Below are 20,082 nucleotides of genomic sequence, written 5' to 3' on the forward strand. Positions count from 1 at the left end.
TAAAGGGCATTTAGAGAAGACAAATTCTTTATTTTATATTGATGAGTTGTTATGCAATTAGGTAATGATGTTTGTGTTACGCTAGGGAAGGGGGAGTCACACACCACATGTTGGATGACATCCATAACAATTGGAAAAAGGCTGAAGCTGTGAAGATTAAATGCTTGGGTGTGCCAACTCTTGACATGGACAATGTTTGCTTCTAGATTGAGGTCAACATTGTTGTTTTGCACGTTTTAAATTGTTCATTCAGATCTAGACTCTCACAATGCATTTCTTTTTGCCCCTGATGTGTCTATTGTTGTGTCCACAGGACAAGTCTGGTGGGAAAGTTATCTACCGCAACATTAATATACTGCTTCTGTACAGAGGATAGAATTATGATCCCAAGAACCGTCCAGTTATTCGTCTCATGCTGTGGAAGCCTTATGCACCTATATATCCGCAGGGGAGAAATGCATTAATTCATGATTGAAACCCCTCAATCAGCTTGTTTGTAGCGTGTCTAAAAGTCCATTGAGAAGTAAGAGATCATGCTTATGATGTGGAAGTCAAACTATTAGCTTCTCGATAAATGTGAAAAGCCACTTCCGAGATATGGAACCAAACACACCATTGCTAGTTGCTACAACCCAAGCAGGCTGTCTGACTTTTGTAGTTGATGGTCTTTATATGAGAGCTGATTATTCAATATTTTTCAGCTACTTTGTGGATACAATGTGTTGTGTTCTTAGGATCCTCAAGCATCATGGCAATACGGGTTAGATTGTGGATGAGAAATGCTACATACAACAACAACAACAACAACAACGCCTTATCCCACTAGGTGGGGTCGGCTACATGGATCAACTTCCGCCATAATGTTCTATCAAGTACCATACTTCTATCCAAACCATTAATTTTTTATAACCTCTCTTATAGTCTTTTTGGGTCTTCCTCTGCCTCGAATTGTTTGTCTTCTCTCCATCTGGTCTACTCTCCTCACTACAGAGTCTACCGGTCTTCTCTCTACATGCCCAAACCACCTAAGTCTATTTTCCACCATCTTCTCTACAATAGGCGCTACTCCAACCCTCTCTCTAATAGCTTCGTTTCTAATTTTATCCTGTCGAGTCTTACCACACATCCACCGCAACATCCTCATCTCCGCTACACCGACTTTATTCTCATGTTGGCTCTTGACCGCCCAACATTCTGTTCCGTACAAAATCGTCGGTCTTACCGCAGTCCGATAAAACTTTCCCTTTAGCTTGATCGGTACCTTTGCATCACATAACACCCCCGATGCTTTTCTCCATTTCATCCATCCTGCTTGAATGCGATGAGAAATGCTACATGTTACAAAAAAATTGATTACCGAATCAAGTAGGAAACAACCTACTTGTTTTTATTGGCTAAAAAGTGAAAATTGAATGGAAAAGGAAAATAAAAATAGGAAACTTTGATTAAAATCATGGGGGCTCATATGTATACAGTTTTTGTGCACTATGTGCAAAAAGGTTTTCTACTGTTAAGCTAACAATCCGATACTCTGCAATAAGCATCTACTGTATGTAACACTGCCTATGACAAAGTGTATATTTTGATAGCCGAATCAACAGTCAACATCCTTGCATGAATAATTGTCAAAGGTGTGGATTTGATAGGAAGAATGAAGGCCAGCCACCATTAAGGAAAAAGTCTATAAGGAAGATGACCACACCTGGATACTTGAAGGATTACATCTAACGGTTTCTGTTAAAGCTGAGCTGGCACCTTATCTGCCATAGCCTTGTCTGCCACTTTGTTTTTCCATTTTGCTTTCCACTAGCACGGTTATGATTCTGTTAGCACCAAATTCCAAATTCTGTTAAAAACAATGCTTATAAATATTTGAACTATGTAATAAGGCAGACAATAAAAATATACCATAGTGAAATTCTCTTCTTTCCTTTTCTTTTGCTTAGGAGGTTACTGGACCTCGAAGCCAGGTTCTCTTCTTCACCTTTCTCGAGTTCAAACAATTTGGTGCTCTCGTTGTCATATCGAGATGACAGAATCCACTAGGTCCAAGGCCAACTCTGACAGACTCGAGGAGGCCATCACCAAGCTCACTACACACCAAATATCTTTTAGTGAAACACTTCATAATATGACCCTCAAGCTTGATGAACTTATTCACCAACTTCATAAACCAGACACATCCAGTCACACCTTCATCCTCGTCTACCATTCCACCTCCTATTTCATAATCTTCATCACACCGTATGAAACTTGAGGTTCCGAGGCTTTATGGTACGGACCCCCTGGGTTGGATCTTCAAGATCACCCAATTTTTTTAGTACCATTCCACTCTTGAGCATGAGCACCTCACGATCGCATCATTTTATATGGAGGGTCGTGCCTTTTCTTGGTTCCAATGGATGACCAGCAATGGCCAACTCACTTCATGGCCTGTCTTTCTCCAGGCCCTTCCGACTCGCTTTGCCTCTTCCCAGTATGAAAATCCTACTAGTGCCTAGTTCAAATTGACACAACGGGGCCTAGTCAGTACGTATCTTTCAGAGTTCGAAGACCTAGCTAACCGTATCACTAATCTTTCGTCGTCGTTCCTTTTGAGCTGCTTCATTTCCGGTTTATCACTAGAAATTTGTCGCGAGGTTCAAGCTTTTTAGCCATTGACGTTGGTGCAACCAGTTGGGTTTGCTAGACTTCAGGAAGAAATGTTCTTGGACAGTCGACGTTCCTTTTGCAGTCGACCTGCTCCAATTTCTTCTTCCAATTCCTTACCATCTACTTCATCTTTTTCACCATCACCTTTATCCTTACTGTCAAACCCTTCAAAACCACCTTCCACTTTGCCTATCAAGAGACTTTCACCTGAGGAATTAGTTTCAAGACGCGAACATGGTTTTTGCTTCAATTGCGATGAGAAATTCCATCGCAACCACAAATGTGCCTCCAAGGTATTTCTCCTAATTGCAAATGACGATGAGGGTTTTCTAGAGGATAACCATATCGTGGATCCACTACCTAACCCACAAATGTGCCACCAAGGTATTTCTTAAGTTTACATATGTTTTCGAGTCATTTGGCCCCGGAAACCTTGCGCCTGTTGGGCTGTGTTGCAGATCAACAAGTCGTGATCTTAGTTGGGGAGGAGTACCCAAAACTTCATCTAGGAGCAATTGGTGCACCATTTGGACTTACTAACTTGGGCTAATGTCCAAGACATCTCCTTCATGGTTGACCTTCACATTTTACCCTTGTGTGGTGCCAACCTGGTGTTAGGTGTACAGTGGCTCAAATCCCTTGACCCAGTGTTGACTGATTATAATGATTTATCAATGAAATTCTCCCACGGAGAACGAACCATCAAACTGAAAGGTGACAGTGCTTCTCATCTTCACCTCATCACCCCACCTTAGCTTTGCCGTTTGGTTCGCAAAAATGGTGCCAGTGGCTTCTTCCATATTCGTATGATTTCCACAGACCTCCCTTTGACTCAAATAGAACCAACCTAACTCTTGCTAAAAATTCAGGCTCTCATCACTAAATTCGACTTCTTGTTTCAACCACCATCATCCTTACCTCCCTCACACCCTACCAATCATCACATACACCTCCTTCCCAATGCTAAACCTATGATTGTCCTGCCATATCGTTACCCACATTTCCATAAATAGGAAATCAAGGCTCAAGTTGATTCAATGTTACAGAGAGGCCTCATTCGCCCCAGTACCAGCCTGTTTTCTTCGCCTGCACTCCTGGTCAAGAAACATAATGGCACCTGAAGATTTTGTGTTGATTATCGTGCCTTGAATGCAATTACGATAAAAGACCATTTTCCTATCCCAACCATTGATGAACTTGGCGATTTGAATTGGTTTACGAAGTTAGACCTCCTACAGGGTTATCATCAGATATTGATGCATGAGGATGATGTTTGTAAAAACAGCTTTTTGTACTCATCATGGTCACTATGAATTCAAGGTGATGCTTTTTGGATTATGCAATGCGCCATTGTCAAAACAGTTTATTTGTGGCTATGCTACCATAGTTGCTCCTTGACGAGAGTGATGACACATGAACCTTTTAAATGGTCTTCTACTGCTCAAACCACTTTTGATACATTAAAGGCTGCTCTGACCATGACCCTGGTGTTGCTTTTGCCAGATTTCACTCTTCCTTTTACCTTGGAGACAGACGCCTCCGGTGTCAGAATGGGCACGGTTCTTTCAAAAAATGGGCATCCCATCGCCTTCTTTGGTAAAAAATTCAGCCCCAAACTTCTTCGTGCTTCCACTTATGTCCAGGAGTTGTTCGCCATCACCATCACAATTAAGAAATGGCGCCATTACCTCCTGGGCCATCACTTCACCATTATTATCGATCACCGTAGTCTCAAGGAGCTATTGACGCAACAATAGATGTACCTTGCCAGGATGATGGGCTATGATTATTCCATTCACTACCATTCCAGAAAATCTAGCGTGGTCGTGGATGCTTTATCGAGGATTCCGATGTGAATGTATGAATACATGATTTTGATGATGCTAAAGAAGAATCAAACAAGGTTGTTTCAAAGGATAAGCATTGCTTCATGATTAATACAAGGTTGCTTCAACAAATAAACCCTTGCTTTAAGATTAACTCAAGATTAAGCCTTGCCTCAAAACAAAGTGTTTCCAAAACATCCATGGCTCTGGTAATTGATTACTAGGCAGTGTAATCGATTACTAGAAGACAAGTTTGCAAATCAGCTTCTTAAAAGGGTTTGAAATTTGAATTTCGAAAGTTGTAATCGATTACCATTGATGTGTAATCGATTACCTGCAACAGAATTCTTGAAATTCAATTTGAAAAGTCATGACCCTTCAAAATATAACTGTGTAATCGATTACTAGAAACCTGTAATCGATTACCAGTGAAAAATTTCAGAAAAAACTTTTTGAAAAGACACATCTCTTCAAACCATTTTGAAAAGGCACGAAGGGCCTATATATATGTGTGTCTGACTTCAAAAAGCGAGAGATATTCCAAGAGAACTTCATTATCAAATGCTCTCTTAACAACTCTTGGGCAAACACTTGCAAATCTATTGAGAGTTCATCCAAGAACTTCAAATTGTATTATCCACTTTAAAGGAGAGAAATCTTTTTGTTCTTCTCAGAAAGTCATTGTAATCAAGAGATTGGTTGTCTCTTGAATTGTGAGTTTCCTGAACACAAGGGAAAGGGATTCATTGGGTGTTCAGAAGTTGTAAAAAGGACTTTTACAAAGATAGTGAAAAATCTCAAGTGGGTTGCTTGAGGACTGGACGTAGGCACGGGAAGTGGCCGAACCAGTACAAATCAAGTTTGCATTTCTCTCTTCCCTCATCTCATTTATGTTATTGCAATCAATTTTGTCTTGCATATTTAAAGAACATTATTAAATTGATTGTTGTTGCTTCTTCTACATTATGAGTCTATCATTTAGAAGGGGATTAAAGTTTGTTAGTGGGAAAATTTTGAAACTTAATTCACCCCTCCTCTTAACTTATTGAGGCCACTTGTCCAACATCCAAAATCTATTTCAAGTTCCTTGTTGTTCTTGTCAGTCCCTTGCCTGACATTTTTAGAAGAATTCAAACAGAAGCTTAAGCACGACCACGCCTTCGTTCAATTACGTCAGGATATGATAAATGATCCTACGGCATACCCAAATTACTCCATTGCCCAGGACTTGATTTTGAAATATGGTTGTATTTGGTTGCCTCCTGGTTTTCCCTTCTTTTTGACATTACTAACGAAATACCATTCTTCACCAACCGGGGGTCATATGGGGGTAGCCAAGACCCTGGCACGGCTAAGTGAAAATTTTACTTTGACAGGGAGTTGAAAAGATGTGGAGTGCTTTGTTGCAGCTTGTTTGGATTGTCAGCACACAAAGTATGAAACAAAAAAAATGGCAAGTCGTTATGTCCATTACCAGTTCCATTCAAACCTTGGGAAGATCTATCCCTTGATTTCATCATAGGTTTTCTGGCATTTCAAGGACAAGGACACACCACCCTTTTAGTTGCCATGGACTGTTTCTCAAAAGGTATACATTTGGGAATGTTACCAACTCAACATACAACACACAGTGTCGTCGTCCTTTTCATGGACATTATTGGAAAGATTCATGGTATGCCCTGAAGCCTGGTTTTCGACCGTGACCCTTTGTTCATCAGCCTCCTCTAGCAGGAGCTATTCTGGCTTAGTGACACTCGTTTGCGGATGAGTTCCACATATCACCCACAGACTGGTGGGCAAACAGAATAGGTTAGATTCCTGAGCTAGGTAGAATGGTCTTACAATACATCATGGCATTTGGGTTCTAGAGCTTCACCATATGAAATCATCTTTAGTAAGAAGCCCTTCAACATTCTTCAATATATTGCTGGAACTTCTTATGTGGCGACCGTTGACGACATGTTGACAAACAGAGAAGCTATTTTCGCTGAAATTCGAAAGAAGCTCTTGAAAGCTCAAGTCATTATGAAACAAATTGCTGACACAAAGAGAAGGGATGTCAATTTTAATGAGGGCGATTGGGTAATGGTAAAACTTCGTCCTCATTGACAGTCCTCATTCTCTAGAAATTCTCCTGCTTTCTCTAAGCTCAACAAGAGATACTATGGTCCATATAAAGTTGTTGAACGTACCGGTAAAGCCACTTATAAGCTCGAATTGTTGGAGGGTGCCCGTATTCACCCTGTTTTTCATTGCTCCATGCTTAAACCTTTTCATCATTTTACAGATGATTCCAATACGCCATTGCCCTTACCGGCAATCGTTCTCAACAATCAACCCATCATTGCTCCTTTGGTCATTTTGGGTACCCATCAAGACCCTGTTTGTGTTGATTCTAAGTTACAGGTTTTGGTCCAATGGGAAGGTTTATCACCTAACAACACAACATGGAGGATTGGGATCAACTGAAGACCACTTACCACCTTGAGGACAAGGTGCTCTCGGAAGCCGCCGGGATGATAGGAAGAATGAAGGCCAGCCACCATTAAGGAAAAAGTCTATAAGGAAGATGACCACACCCTGGATACTTGAAGGATTACATCTAACGGTTTCTATTAGAGTTGAGCTGGCACCCTGTCTGCCGTAGCCTTGTTTGCCACTTTGTTTTTTCATTTTGCTTTCCACTAGCACGATTTTGATTCTGTTAGCACCAAATTCCAAATTCTATTAGAAACATTGCTTATAAATATATGAACCATGTAATAAGGCAGACAATGAAAATATACCTTAGTGAAATTCTCTTCTTTCCTTTTCTTTTGCTTAGGAGGGTACCGGCCCTCGAAGCTAGGTTCTCTTCTTCACCTTTCTCGAGTTCTAACAAGATCACATGTTAATACCAAGACAAGAGACCTGTGCTACCTTAGACAGCATGGAGCCTAATCAAGAGTACACTTTTCTCCTGAAGAAAGGAATGGCCAGGGAACAAGTCAAGTAGTTGCCATACACATTTTTAGTAGCCATTCAGTGTACATAATAAAGCCAGTAAAGTGAAGAAAGAATTGACTTTTCTAGCAGAGGTTATTTTCACGTTATTTTCACTATATGCAATGGTTTCAGCTTCTGTAGTATTAGTAGTGTGTTCAAAGTCCGTAAGGTCAATGGTGTTCATAATTTGAACCTAGTTAGCCTCTTTATTGTTATATGACATATATATATATATATATATATATATATATATATATATATATATATATATCTTTATTTCAGCTACAGTCCGGCAATGGATTGTGGTTGGTGATATGTTTGCGTCTATAAAATGGATCAAGCAGAAATAAATGTGATGAGACATTTAGAAATTTATCATATTTATGTTGTTTGATTTGGTGGATTTGAAAACAAAAAAAATAATGAAAAGCCAACTCTTACGTAAAAGAAGGTTTGAAAGTTACCATAAAGAAAGTCAGACTCATCTCACGCATCTGCGAGCATAAAGTTATTCAGTGGCTGAAGAGGTGAATATTATTAGATCGCACAACTTGCACTCAACGAGGTCAAACTTTAATCAAGTAATACGCACAACACAATCTTATTTATATTATACTTTTATGGTGATTATATAGATAAAATAAGGAAACGAATTTGAAATCTATTGTTTATTAATTGTAAGACTCATTAATTATATCTTAGTAATTTTTTTCTCTAATATAATTACATCACATTACTCAACAGTATAAGATCTTAATCCACAATTAATGCCTCACTGACGGATCATATAAAGCCTTAATATTAAGGCAGGCCTTTTAACACTCAACAAGCAGCAAAGCCATAGTTATTAAGGTGATATAAAACAAATGACAGAGTTATACAATAAAGATAATTAGAGAGTTCTCAAACACTTGAATCAGAATCTGTTAGTCAATTCCTAGAACTAGCATAGGTCCCTAATTAATTAAGAAAAGGAATTTTCTTTAGAAGCAACAACTTTCACCTACCCTTTTGTTTTCTTCCTTTGGCACAATATCTCTAATATTTCTTCATTTTGCCATTTAGGGACACCCTGACGACAATGTTGCATTCCATTCAATAAAGAGGGATGAAATTCAGATAAAAATTTAACACAATTTTTCATAAAGGAGCATGTATAAAAAGAACCTTTTTAAGTTGGTAAATTTGATTTGTGCTTTTGGTTTGGAGGCACATAAACTAAATAAATGTGTAAAAAAAAATTCAATAAACTCTTCAATCATACCACAAGTTAACCTTTTAATATATATATATATATATATATATATATATATATATATATATATATATATATATATATATATATATATATATATATATATATATATATAACCAAGGTAATTGTTTTAACAATAATTTTTTGTGAAAAAAATGAATCCGAACATTGAGCCAACCATTCTTGCGTTCAAAGTTAACCGAGACACTTTTCTTTACAATATCATCATCCAACTTGATGCTTATAATAGTTACAAGATTCTAAAATTAAATAACTCCTGAGAGCTTGACCCAACACTGAAAAGAAGACTTCCCCATGAAGCAAGAATTTATGGCCTCATCTACCAACAGCAAGTGGGAATTGAATGAGTAGACTCAAGTATACCGTGTATAAAACTTTAGTCTGGATTCCAATATAAACAATAAAATATTGTGAAGTCTAAGTATTAATGGGTTTCTCAAGTCAATTTGATAACCTATTAACCTTCCATATTTTCTTATGGTATTTGGGTCGATTTATCAGTTTCCTGCTCCTAGGCCTAGGTAGGACAATATGCTGTTGATAAAACTAAATTTAGCTGCAAATGCTCAATTTTTTTTTCAATACAAAGTCATCTCAAATCTAATCTTCTTTACCACAATGTCCACTACTATCACAATTTTATAGAAAGTCCATAATCACTGTGTTAACCACCTGATCAGTAGCAATGTTTTCACACCTTTATTAATGGTGGTGGTGGTGGTGGGAGAGGGGGGAGAGGGGTATCTTCTTTATGTAGCCAATGTGACAACAAATGATAAGAGAGAAGACGGAGGACGCCACAATTCTGTAGAATTGATAAGCCATGGGAAGAGATTGCCGCAAGGGTTAAGTCCACTTGATAAAGTCAGAGGTTGACTTAATGAAGAACCCAAGAGAATCAGTTCTCTCCAATAGGAAAAATCCAAAAATTCAATATCCAAGTTCTGATTTTCACTCATGAAGTGAGATACATATAACTGTCCTAAGGCATACTAAGAGTCTCACACAAAATCATATAGCTTCTTGCTCTCTTGCGTTAGAAATTCAAAAGAATATGTAGAAGACATGAAAAAAGGAGTCACATCTTTTCTATCATTACACAACTAATATGTTAATCTTTGTTATCGTGAGTGTAAAAATTAACTTTACAAATTCTAATTACAAAAGCAAAATTGCTGCCAAAAAACCAGCTAATGAAAAGAATAATGAAATTCAGGCACAAGAATGAGGATCTGAACCTGATGCAGTCAAATTCCAGAATCAAAACCAACAGTGCACCTTAGCCATATCTGCAAGCAACCAAGAAAACTTAACCAGGGCCTCCCCTTGGCTTCTTCACAAGATATTTTGGTCCAAAATAAGCTCTTCCAGTATGTACAGTGGCCTTTCATGGATTCAAACTAGCACGGCTAAAGAAGTCTGTGCTATAATCTTGATTACCAAATGCCATCCTCCGAAATAATCTTATTTCTTCAGATTGCTGTGCGTCAAACACCTCGCTTTCCCCAAGTCGCATTCCATTAGTTAGATCAGAACCTCCTAAGCTATCAAAAGCTCTAACAACCTATGAAACATAATAATTAAGGAAAAACCATGTCAGTAGTTTGTGCATTTGCTAGTTGATAATCAAAAAGAACATTTTGCCATTTTTACAATATCCACTATTTACCTGTCCCATGCGAGGTCTCTTTGCAGCTGAATGCCGCACACAAGCAGCAGCAACTTCAATCATGCAATACAATTCACTCTCAACATAATTCTTTTCTAGCCTTGGATCTGCCAAACTATCAAATTCCTCAGTGTCGAGTGCATGACTCAGTAAAGGTCGAGCCTGAAAAAAGATAGTAGCATCTTTAAGTCGAACCAGACTTGAGAACATTCAAGGATGATTTGAGTGAAAATGTTTGACTTTTACAAGTTTAAGACATTTTCTGGCTATTAAACTATATAGTTTGCTATTAGCATGTATGCATGTGTAATTATTGACACAAGTACTATGTCGAGGTCAAGCAAAATGTTCCTTTCCATAAGTAAAAGTATAATAGCAAAGCAATATCCAGGACATCAATTTTTCATCTTCAATCATCTTCAGTATGATTGAAGATGACAGTCATTATCTTATTAAATTATCAAGTGCCCTAAAAGTTTAAGATACAAATATATGAACTAAATTATGCATACTAAACTTAAAACCAAAACATTCCACTTTTCTAGCTTGATTGCAACCATGGCTATACTGCAAGGCTGGAAAAATAGTAAGCATTTTGGCATCTTATCATACATAAGTTACAAAGATAAATGATACAATTTCCAAAGGGAAGAAAAGCAAAATGAAGAAATAGATTTTAATCCCAATCAATTGATTTAATAGTCACTAATATTAGCCTTCTCAAACACAGATTAGCAAAAACAAGAGAGATGCAAGCAAGACTGGCATGGAATCTATATATACCCATTCAACTAAGCTCTCATCTCCCAAAGGTTGGGATGCATCTACTGGCTTCCTTCCGGTAATTAGCTCCAAAAGCACGACTCCAAAAGAATATACATCAGACTTCTCAGTCAATTTGCCACTTGACGCATACTCAGGGGCCATATACCTTTAAGAAAGGGGGGGGGGGGGGGGAGGGAATCAATATTAAATCCAGTTTTTTGCACTAAAATATCTTGGTCTTAATGAAAAAGTGAAAAAGAAAAAGAGAAGTTTGGAGACATATTGATGAATACCAACCCAAAAGTTCCCATGACACGAGTGGTTATATGTGTATTTGCATCAAGAGCTAATTTGGCTAGCCCAAAATCAGAGACCTATAACATTAAAAATTGGAGTACTAAGATTAGGATGGATAAAAATAGAACAAACTATCAAACTTTAAATAAGTACGTAGAATGACAGATACCTTGGCTTCATAATTGAAATCTAAAAGAATGTTTGATGACTTGATATCCCTGTGAATGATCCTAGGGTTGCCTGAAATGTGCATAACATACAATTACATCAATAATAAATTAATAATACAACATCTATGCAGTATTCTACAAGATGGTTCAAGTAGCTACATCAATTGATGCTATTATGTTGTAACATTGATCCATGTCATAAAATATCCATATTTAACAAGATTTTATGTTGGCTGCCAACTGCCTAACGCAGCTCTTCTATTTTGTCCAGTCTAGTTATGTGGATTCAAAATTAGAATTTTGGTATTCATACTTAAAATGCTCTATGTTAGGTTATGTGGATTCCCCATTTTGCCAATTAACACTAACTAGCACAAAGAAAGCTTATAAATCAGGCTACTATTCTCTGTACTTCTGTTAACATATCATCTGCGTTAAAAGTATGAGACTTTCATGTTTATGGTCATGTTTATGAGGCAATATATCCTTTGATTCATACATTCACTTAAGTAGATAGAACAGAGCAGCAATAAAGATGTCCTTGATGCAGTGACTTTCAATTTTATGTTTTCTATATCCACTGCAATATTGCATTTAAAAGCACAACCTAGTGCATGAGACTCCCACCTAGCAGGCTCTGAGGAAGGTAAGATAGATATACGCAGCCTTACCCTCATGAAAGGAGAAGCTGTTTTCAGGATTTCATGACCTCACAATATTGTATTTTATAACAACCAAATGATTTATCGGATCAGCCAATTGTAACTTTACTAGGGAATATTTGAGTTAAACCTAAGTAGAAATTTTATACAGAATAATGACATCCTTCTTTGTCAGGAAAAATATATACATAAAGTCCAATCTTCTAGCTACCAAGCCACGTCTACTGTCTGCACTACAATGTTTTCTAGCACCCATCATCAATTCACATTCATTCAAATTCTGAAACAGTTTTTAGCCAATTGCAAAAATTCAAATTTGCAAAAAGGAAAGTGGACTGATAGGCATTTATGTGCATGTCAAGACCAAGAGTAAAATAATAAGGATTGATAATTACAGTCTTCATGGAGATAAGTTAGTCCTCGGGCTGCACCAGCTGCAATTTTCACACGGTTAGCCCATTCTAATACAGGCTGACCTTCCCCTGCAAATTATAATTTCAGTTAATACAATCAAAGTCAATCAAAATGAACTGAAACAATCTTTTATCACTCAGATATAGTTTTACCATGTAGATGAAAATAAAGGGTATTGTTAGGGACATAGTCATAGACAAGTAGTCTTTTGTTGTCTTCAATGCAGTATCCCACTAAAGAAACCAAATGGCGATGATGTATACGACTGATAATTTCCACTTCAGCCTTGAATTCTCTCTCCCCCTGGCCTCCACCAATCTTCAGCTGTTTGACTGCTATCTCTCTCCCATCAGGAAGGCACCCTTTATACACACATCCAAATCCACCCTCACCCAAAAGATTTTGAGTTGAGAAACCATTTGTGGCCTTGATTAGTTCTTCATATGAAAACCATGACCTTGAGTGGCCTAGTCCACCAGGTTCAGATGGTGTGTACACAACATCACTGCCAGAGCCACTTTGTACAAGAGGAGCTGAGGAGTGTGTCTTAAAAAAGGATGAATCTGGACAAAGTCACGCACTTGAATTAATTTAATGGCAACAAATTGGTAAATGTTTGAATTTTTTATAAAGTCAGGAAGTATGGACATGATAAATTAAGAAAGCCTTATAGACTGGTTCAACCAAACTAATCTAACATATTACGCACTAGAAATAATGGGAGAGCTCTATCTTATTAAATTTCAAAAGCACCAAACTACCAATAATGAGACATAATGACAAGCTAAGAAAGAAACAAAAATGTATGTTTACCGGATTCAGGAGATGAGGCAAGAGTGGATGGCATGACATAATCACCACTCACAAGCACCTTTCTTTTTTTTCTCCTCATGCACCATATAAGAACACCAATGAAGCCAAGCAGCAGAAATCCAGCCACCACACTAATAGCCACTACACCACCAATGCCAATTCCATCTCCACCTCCATCAGGGCTTGAGTTTTCTGTCCCATTCTGAGCCGGTGGCGGTGGTGGCGATGACAAAATTCGTGATGGCGGGGATGGGGCCAAATTAGTAATTGAAGGTGGCGATGGAGGTGATGACCTTGGTGTAGAATTTGAAGGTGGAGCTGGTTGAGAACTTGGTGTGGGAGGAGGACTAGTCCTAGAAGGAGGGGTGGATGGTGCTGGTGCTGGTGGCGACGATGACCTCGGTGGAGGTGCATCCACCGGCGGTGGTGGTGAATTAACCGGTGGCGGCAACCTAGTGGAGTTTCTAGGAGGCGGTGCAGCCGGAGGGGATGGTGAAGTTTGCGGTGGGGAGGTCCGGGGCGGCGTGGCAGCTGGAGGGGGTGGCGAATTTCGCTGTGGTGGTGGTGAAGTGTTGTTAGCTGGTGGAGCTGGTGGTTGAGGTGGTGGAGCTGGTGGTTGTGGTGGTGGTGAAGGTGGTGGAGATGTGTTGTTACGAGGGTTTGATGGTGGAGGGCTTGATGGAACTGATGGTGATGGTGATGGTGGTGGCGGTGGAGAGCTCGGTGGCACCGCTGGCTGCGCCGCCGGAGTAGACGGCGGTGGTGATGGCGGTGGAGATGGTGGAGGTACTAAAGGAGGTGGGGTTCCTGACATGGGGGGAGGCGGAGAACTAGGTGGTGATGACGGCGGCGGATTCGCCGGAGAAGGGGTCGACGGCGGCGGAGAAGCCGGTTGTTGTGGCGGTGAAGTGGAAGGAGGGGTTTGTTGCAACGGTGGAGTGGTAGCGGTGGACGGTGAAGGACTAGTATTGTTGGAAGAAGGTGGTGTTTGTAGCGGTGGCGCAGCCGTTGATGTCGCCGGCGACGGCGACGCTGCCGACATGTCACGTGGCAAACTCAACTCAAACAAATCAAAGCTCTAAACTTTAGACACCATACTAACAATAACAATAGCAACCAAAATTCTTAGACCCCAAGTAAAGATGAAAGCTTGCGATGGAGAAGAAGAGTCACCAAACTTTAACCACCAAAACTAATGTCTCAACTCAAAAGTATCACACTTCAAAATCACAAAACCCATATCACAAAAAGTGATTTGAGCAACACCCAGATCAGCTATCACAACATCAGTGCCAATTTCTACATCACACAACTCTGATTGAAAAAACTCAGAAAATATTCTTCAATTTCAACACTATGGTTATTGTACCCTTTTTGTTCCCCACAATCTATGAAGATTCTGTTGTTGTTGTCAGATTTTGTGCTTACACAGTGGAAGTACGGCATAGCACCTAAAACACCACTATGAAGAACCAAAAGGGTCCTCCCTCAAAACCTCAAATACCTTTGCTTTGTTGTTGTTTGAATAGTAGTTGTTGTTTTTCTCATCTCGATCCCACCTCAACGAGTTTGTTTCTTTTTTCTGAGTTGAAGGTGGTAATAATAAAACATTAATGAAATTTTCAATTCAACCTATGAGAACCTGTTTGAGGGTGTGTTTGTCTGTGTCGTGTGTGCAAAAGGCTAGGATCCTCTCACTCAGGTAAGAAACACGGTTACACGGATTGTGGTGTGGGGTCGCAAATCCAAAAACCACGTGAAAGCGACTCCCGAGAATGCTTCCTCACAAATTCTCTTTTACAATATCAACCTCAATAGTAGAAAAATAAAAATAAATAAATTTGAGATTTTCAATCATTTTTCGCCATACACAGCATATCGGCATATTACTAAAGTACAAAAGAGTTACAAGCATTTCCTTCGAATTAAAGCTTCACTTTTTTTTTATCATGTGAAAGATACAAAATATTTAACCCAAAGGTCATCACATGTTATAAGACTTCATTGCATTTAAATGTTTGTAACATAATTTATTTAATGGAAATGTTTAAATTTTATTTTTATTATATACAAAATTTTATTTTATTAGGTGAACAGCAACCATATATCGCAAACAGTATTTTTATTTATCTGATATAGGATATAAAAAAAGATATAAAATATTTATTAACTTTATCAATAGATAATGTTGATAAAAAAAAAAACTTACTTTATCACTTTTAATATATTTTTTCCTTTTACTTATAGTGCTTTTTTTATAAGCAAAACTCGATTAAAACTTACCAGATCTTAATTACTTGTACAATTTGTGTTCAATTGACAATGATTCATTCGTAATTAAAGCTTTATTGATAATTGATTTAAATATGAAGTAAAGACTCTATTGAAGGTTAGTGTAAATTAATCAGGTGACACTCTAATTCTAAACGAAAAATAGCATCAAAAGTATCTAAAAGTTTACATTTAAATTGTATAATTAATAAACCATCCAAGTTACTAACGAGTAAAAATTCATCTGTTTTTACATTAAATTTATTTTAATTTATAATTTAAATATTACTAGAAGAAACATTTTTCATTTTTATACTATCAGCAACTCTTGAAATTTTCTCTGTGATATATTTATAGGTAAAACGTTGTTCATGTGATATTGTCTTGATATCAACATTTTTACATATTTGGAAATGATTTTGATATTTTAAAACTACAGAATATTTTATTTTTGAATTTTTTTAAGATTATGCATCTACCAGGAATGGTTCATAAATAGACCATTTCTGTCTTCTTTCCCGTGTCTCACTGTTATAACTTAATGATATTCAAACTTTTGTTTTTATAATCGAAGTTTATTCCTCTAACTTTGACATTAAGTTATGGCAAAAATAAATAAAAAAGGGTCACGTAACGTGAAGGCGCCGTTCATAGAATTGTCAGCGCCCTTAAACTCCCAATTTATCTACATATTTACCGTAACTTCCAAAGTTTATATATGTGTCATGATTAAAGCACAATTAAATAAATAATGTGAATGAAAAATAATTAATTAATAGAGATAAAATAAATGACCCATCTCCCCTAAATGTTAGTTTTGTCTTCATACTCTGCAGCGTTGGATACTATTATTTATTTTCGCAACATTTATTTGATGCTAAGAACAAGTAGTACATAAAAATATGTAATTAATAATAACAAGTTCACAGTAAGATACCATCATCAATACTACTAATTAATGCAATTTGTCATTACTAATGACCTTTTGGTTCTTGGCTTCCATTTTTTAGTGCATAATATCCAGCTTTGGTTTCGTAGACAGCTTATTTTGTGTTTTAGGGATTGTGGAAATGAACCATTTTACTAATATTATTTAGCAAAGTGGGGATATAAAATTGAACTTGGACATGCATGAGCTTAAGAATAAAAGATAAGCTCAGAGCATAACATGAATATGTTTTCACCATTAATTAATGAAGACTAAAGACAATAAACCATAAGGCGGACAGATAGTAAGCAGGTACTTTTCTTCTTTTTTTTATTTTCTCATTCTTGTTTTTAATTTATATTATTGCAGCACGCAGGAACATAGCCCTGAGTGGTTTTTGTAGTCAATTTAGTAGTTAAGAAATTATTGTTTTATGTTGATTATTTAAATTTATATATTAAAACAACAAATTTGTTCTTTTAAATGTACAAGCTAGACTACTGGATCACATAAAATTGCTTATAATCCAATGAAAGGAAACAGGTTTATAATTATAGTCATATAATATCCTTTTATAATTTTTTATAATTTTTAATTAATTAATAAGAAAATATTACAAGAGAAATTGGTATTATTTATGGTTTAATTACCCTTTTCTCCTTAGAGTTACAATAATTTTTCTTTTTAATATTTATAGTTTAAAACATCTCATTTTAATACTTATAGAAAAATTTAATCATTTTGATTCTTGTCCAAAATCATAAATATAGTTACATTCATATCACTAAAAAATGATGGCGGTGTAAAACTACCTAAAATAAAAAAACACAATCACCACAAGGTAGGTTAGGTCCAATGCCCTTGACTCATTCGTGAAAGTTGTGGTGCGTGGTTCTGCCTTGGCCATGGTTCACATATATCATCACAATCAACCCTTGTTTTTCTAATTTATCGCAGATTTTAACCGCCAAAATTTCTTAACAATTTTACATTTCTAGTTCCAATTTTGTAGCAGATTAAAAGATATTTATAAGAATTAAAATGAGATGTTTTACAATATTATATGAACTAAAAAGAAAAATTGTTGCAACTATAGGTCAAAAAGGTAATTAAATCATTATTTTAAGAACATCTATAATGCATAATTATTTATATGAATTATTTATCTTAATTTTTTGGATTTTACAATTTTACATAAATTTAAATATTTTATATAAAAATTTACTCCAACACTAAGGTTACTTAAAAATATTATTTATGATATAATGTTGTTAAATAATAGTTATTTATATAAACAATTTTATATTATTTACGTTAATAAAAAAAAGTTTAACGTACAACATTACTTAAAGTTAAATATAAGTATCTCACTAGAGATCTAAGAGTTTAATCAGTAAATGATGAGTTAAAGATTAAATAAGGATGTAAAATTATTTTGTAGTGTTCTTCTTTTCTCTTATTTTAATGTAAAAATTGATTCAAGGACATCTTTCCCATGGTGCAAAAATCATTATAGGTTTTGATAGTGCACAGCCTAGATTTACATGAATGAGAAACTAATTATGCATTAGATCATCAAGCGGTCCTAGGATGAGGATCTCAAGCGAAATTCGAATGTGGGAATGTGGACCAGCTTGTCCTATCAAACAATGTTTGGCAGCCCGTGAAGATCAAATATGCGATGGCAATGTGAAATCCTTTAAATTATGGTAAGATTTCGGATCGAGAGCTTATTAACACTGATTGGAATGGAAACCTTCAAATTTGTCCTACTTAATCGCTTTCCCCTTTTACTTTTTTCAGTCTCCTTGATAGTTGGGTTTCTTCCTTTATTTTCTTTCTTCTTTTGATTTTTTGTCTTTGCTTTATTTTTATGTCCACAAAATATCTTAATGCACTGGTTACTTCTAAAAGTACATCTTTATCTAGTTTACAGAGAATAAAGAAGAAAATGAAGAAAACAAACAAATTTATTATCATATTTAAAATAACTAAATAAAAGTCTTAAGCATAGTTTTGGTCTTTTATTTTCATGTGTAAGTTTGTTTTTCATATTTTAAATTAAGTAATTTTAGTTCCTGAATTTTTGGATGCTTCATTATACTCTGTTTGGTAGAAAGGAAATGTGAAAGCTGAGAAAAAAAATAAGGTGAAAAAAGAAATTAGTTATTTCGTCAGGAGAAAATGAGTGAGGAAAATAATTATAGCAGTGGTACTTAAGAGGTGTGTTTAATAGGGAAGAAGAAATAGTGGGAGAGGAAGTAGGTAGGTGGGAAAAGAAAAGAAGAGAAATAAATCAGGAATAAAATGGAAATAAAAGTTGTTTGATAGAAAAGAAATTGACTGAAATGAAGAATAAATGTTTTAATTAAAGTTAATTGATAGGAAAATGTTATATTTAACAAGATATTTTAGTTAGTTTTTAATTTTTTTTATTACCTAAAAAATTTATTTGACGGATCGATAAATAAGTTTTTTTAATAGTTTTTATCCTTTTTTTAAATGTTAATTGAAGTAATGTTTTTTAAAAACTATCTTCTAGCATTTTATATTTTCCTTTATTTTTATCCTCAATATGTTTATCTAATTTTCTAGTTACCATTTTTAAATAAATTATAATTTTATTATTTTTCTATCATTGTATGTTTTTTAACTATTTCACAGTTAATTTTATGAAACACTTATCATTTAATAGGTTAGCTTTTCCATTTTTAATCACCAGCTAGTTTTGTTAAACATCACCAAGATGAAAGAGAAAAAAATTTAGACTATGTTAGTAAAACTAGCTGAAAAATTAGTTTGTATTATTAGTGTTTGATAAAATTAGTTATTGAAGTAGTTAAAAAGTGTAAATGATAAATAAAAAAAATCATAATTTATTTAGAGAGGTAACTAAGAAATTAGATAAATATATTAAGAATAAAAGTTAAAAAAATATAAAAAATGTTACTTCAATTAAAATTTCAAAAAATATTAAAAACTATTTACAAAATTAAACTAATTTTTCAATTAATAAAAAAATTTAAAATTAATTAAAATATCTTATTAAACATAACTTTGATATTGAATAAAATATTGAGAGAAAAAAAAGTTGGTAAAACACAAAAAGAAACGGAGTAGAGAACACTTTTCTCCTCTGTTTTGTGAGGAAGTTTTTAGTGGTGGGTCTACTTATAATTTCAAAATTTTCTTTACGCATTATTTATCCCAAATTGTTTTTTTTTTTTCTTCTTCTTTTTAAATATAACTTCTCTCCGTTTCGCTTTTCTTCTGCGGTATTTGATAGCTTCCAAACACACGCAAGATAATTTGTCTTCAAAAGAGAGTGAAAATGAGTAGAGAAAAGAGTAAAAA

The 20,082-nt window shown here is 35.7% G+C and overlaps 1 protein-coding gene across 4 annotated transcripts; it reads right to left on the reverse strand.

The window, feature by feature from the left end:
- Positions 1–6,440: 6,440 nt before the first annotated feature.
- On the reverse strand, positions 6,441–15,378 carry LOC100812440 (proline-rich receptor-like protein kinase PERK9). Of its 4 annotated transcripts, XR_005891470.1 has the most exons (11): positions 13,530–15,378; positions 12,869–13,279; positions 12,698–12,784; positions 11,640–11,710; positions 11,471–11,547; positions 11,192–11,339; positions 10,409–10,570; positions 9,978–10,303; positions 8,471–8,535; positions 7,265–7,437; positions 6,441–7,179 (listed from the first exon to the last, which is right to left on the reverse strand). XR_005891470.1 is itself a non-coding variant. In XM_003516221.5 (8 exons), the coding sequence occupies exons 1-8, from the start codon at positions 14,569–14,571 to the stop codon at positions 10,127–10,129; spliced, it is 2,175 nt and encodes a 724-aa protein (XP_003516269.3). In that variant the 5' UTR covers positions 14,572–15,378; the 3' UTR covers positions 9,847–10,126. The 4 variants fall into 4 exon arrangements, 1 of the variants encoding a protein (XP_003516269.3); XR_005891474.1 differs by lacking the exon at positions 8,471–8,535; XR_005891469.1 differs by lacking the exons at positions 6,441–7,179; positions 7,265–7,437; positions 8,471–8,535 and adding an exon at positions 8,914–9,058.
- Between the last annotated feature and the right edge of the window lie 4,704 nt (positions 15,379–20,082).

This window comes from Glycine max, chromosome 1, assembly GCF_000004515.6.
Source record: "Glycine max cultivar Williams 82 chromosome 1, Glycine_max_v4.0, whole genome shotgun sequence".
NCBI lineage: Eukaryota > Viridiplantae > Streptophyta > Magnoliopsida > Fabales > Fabaceae > Glycine > Glycine max.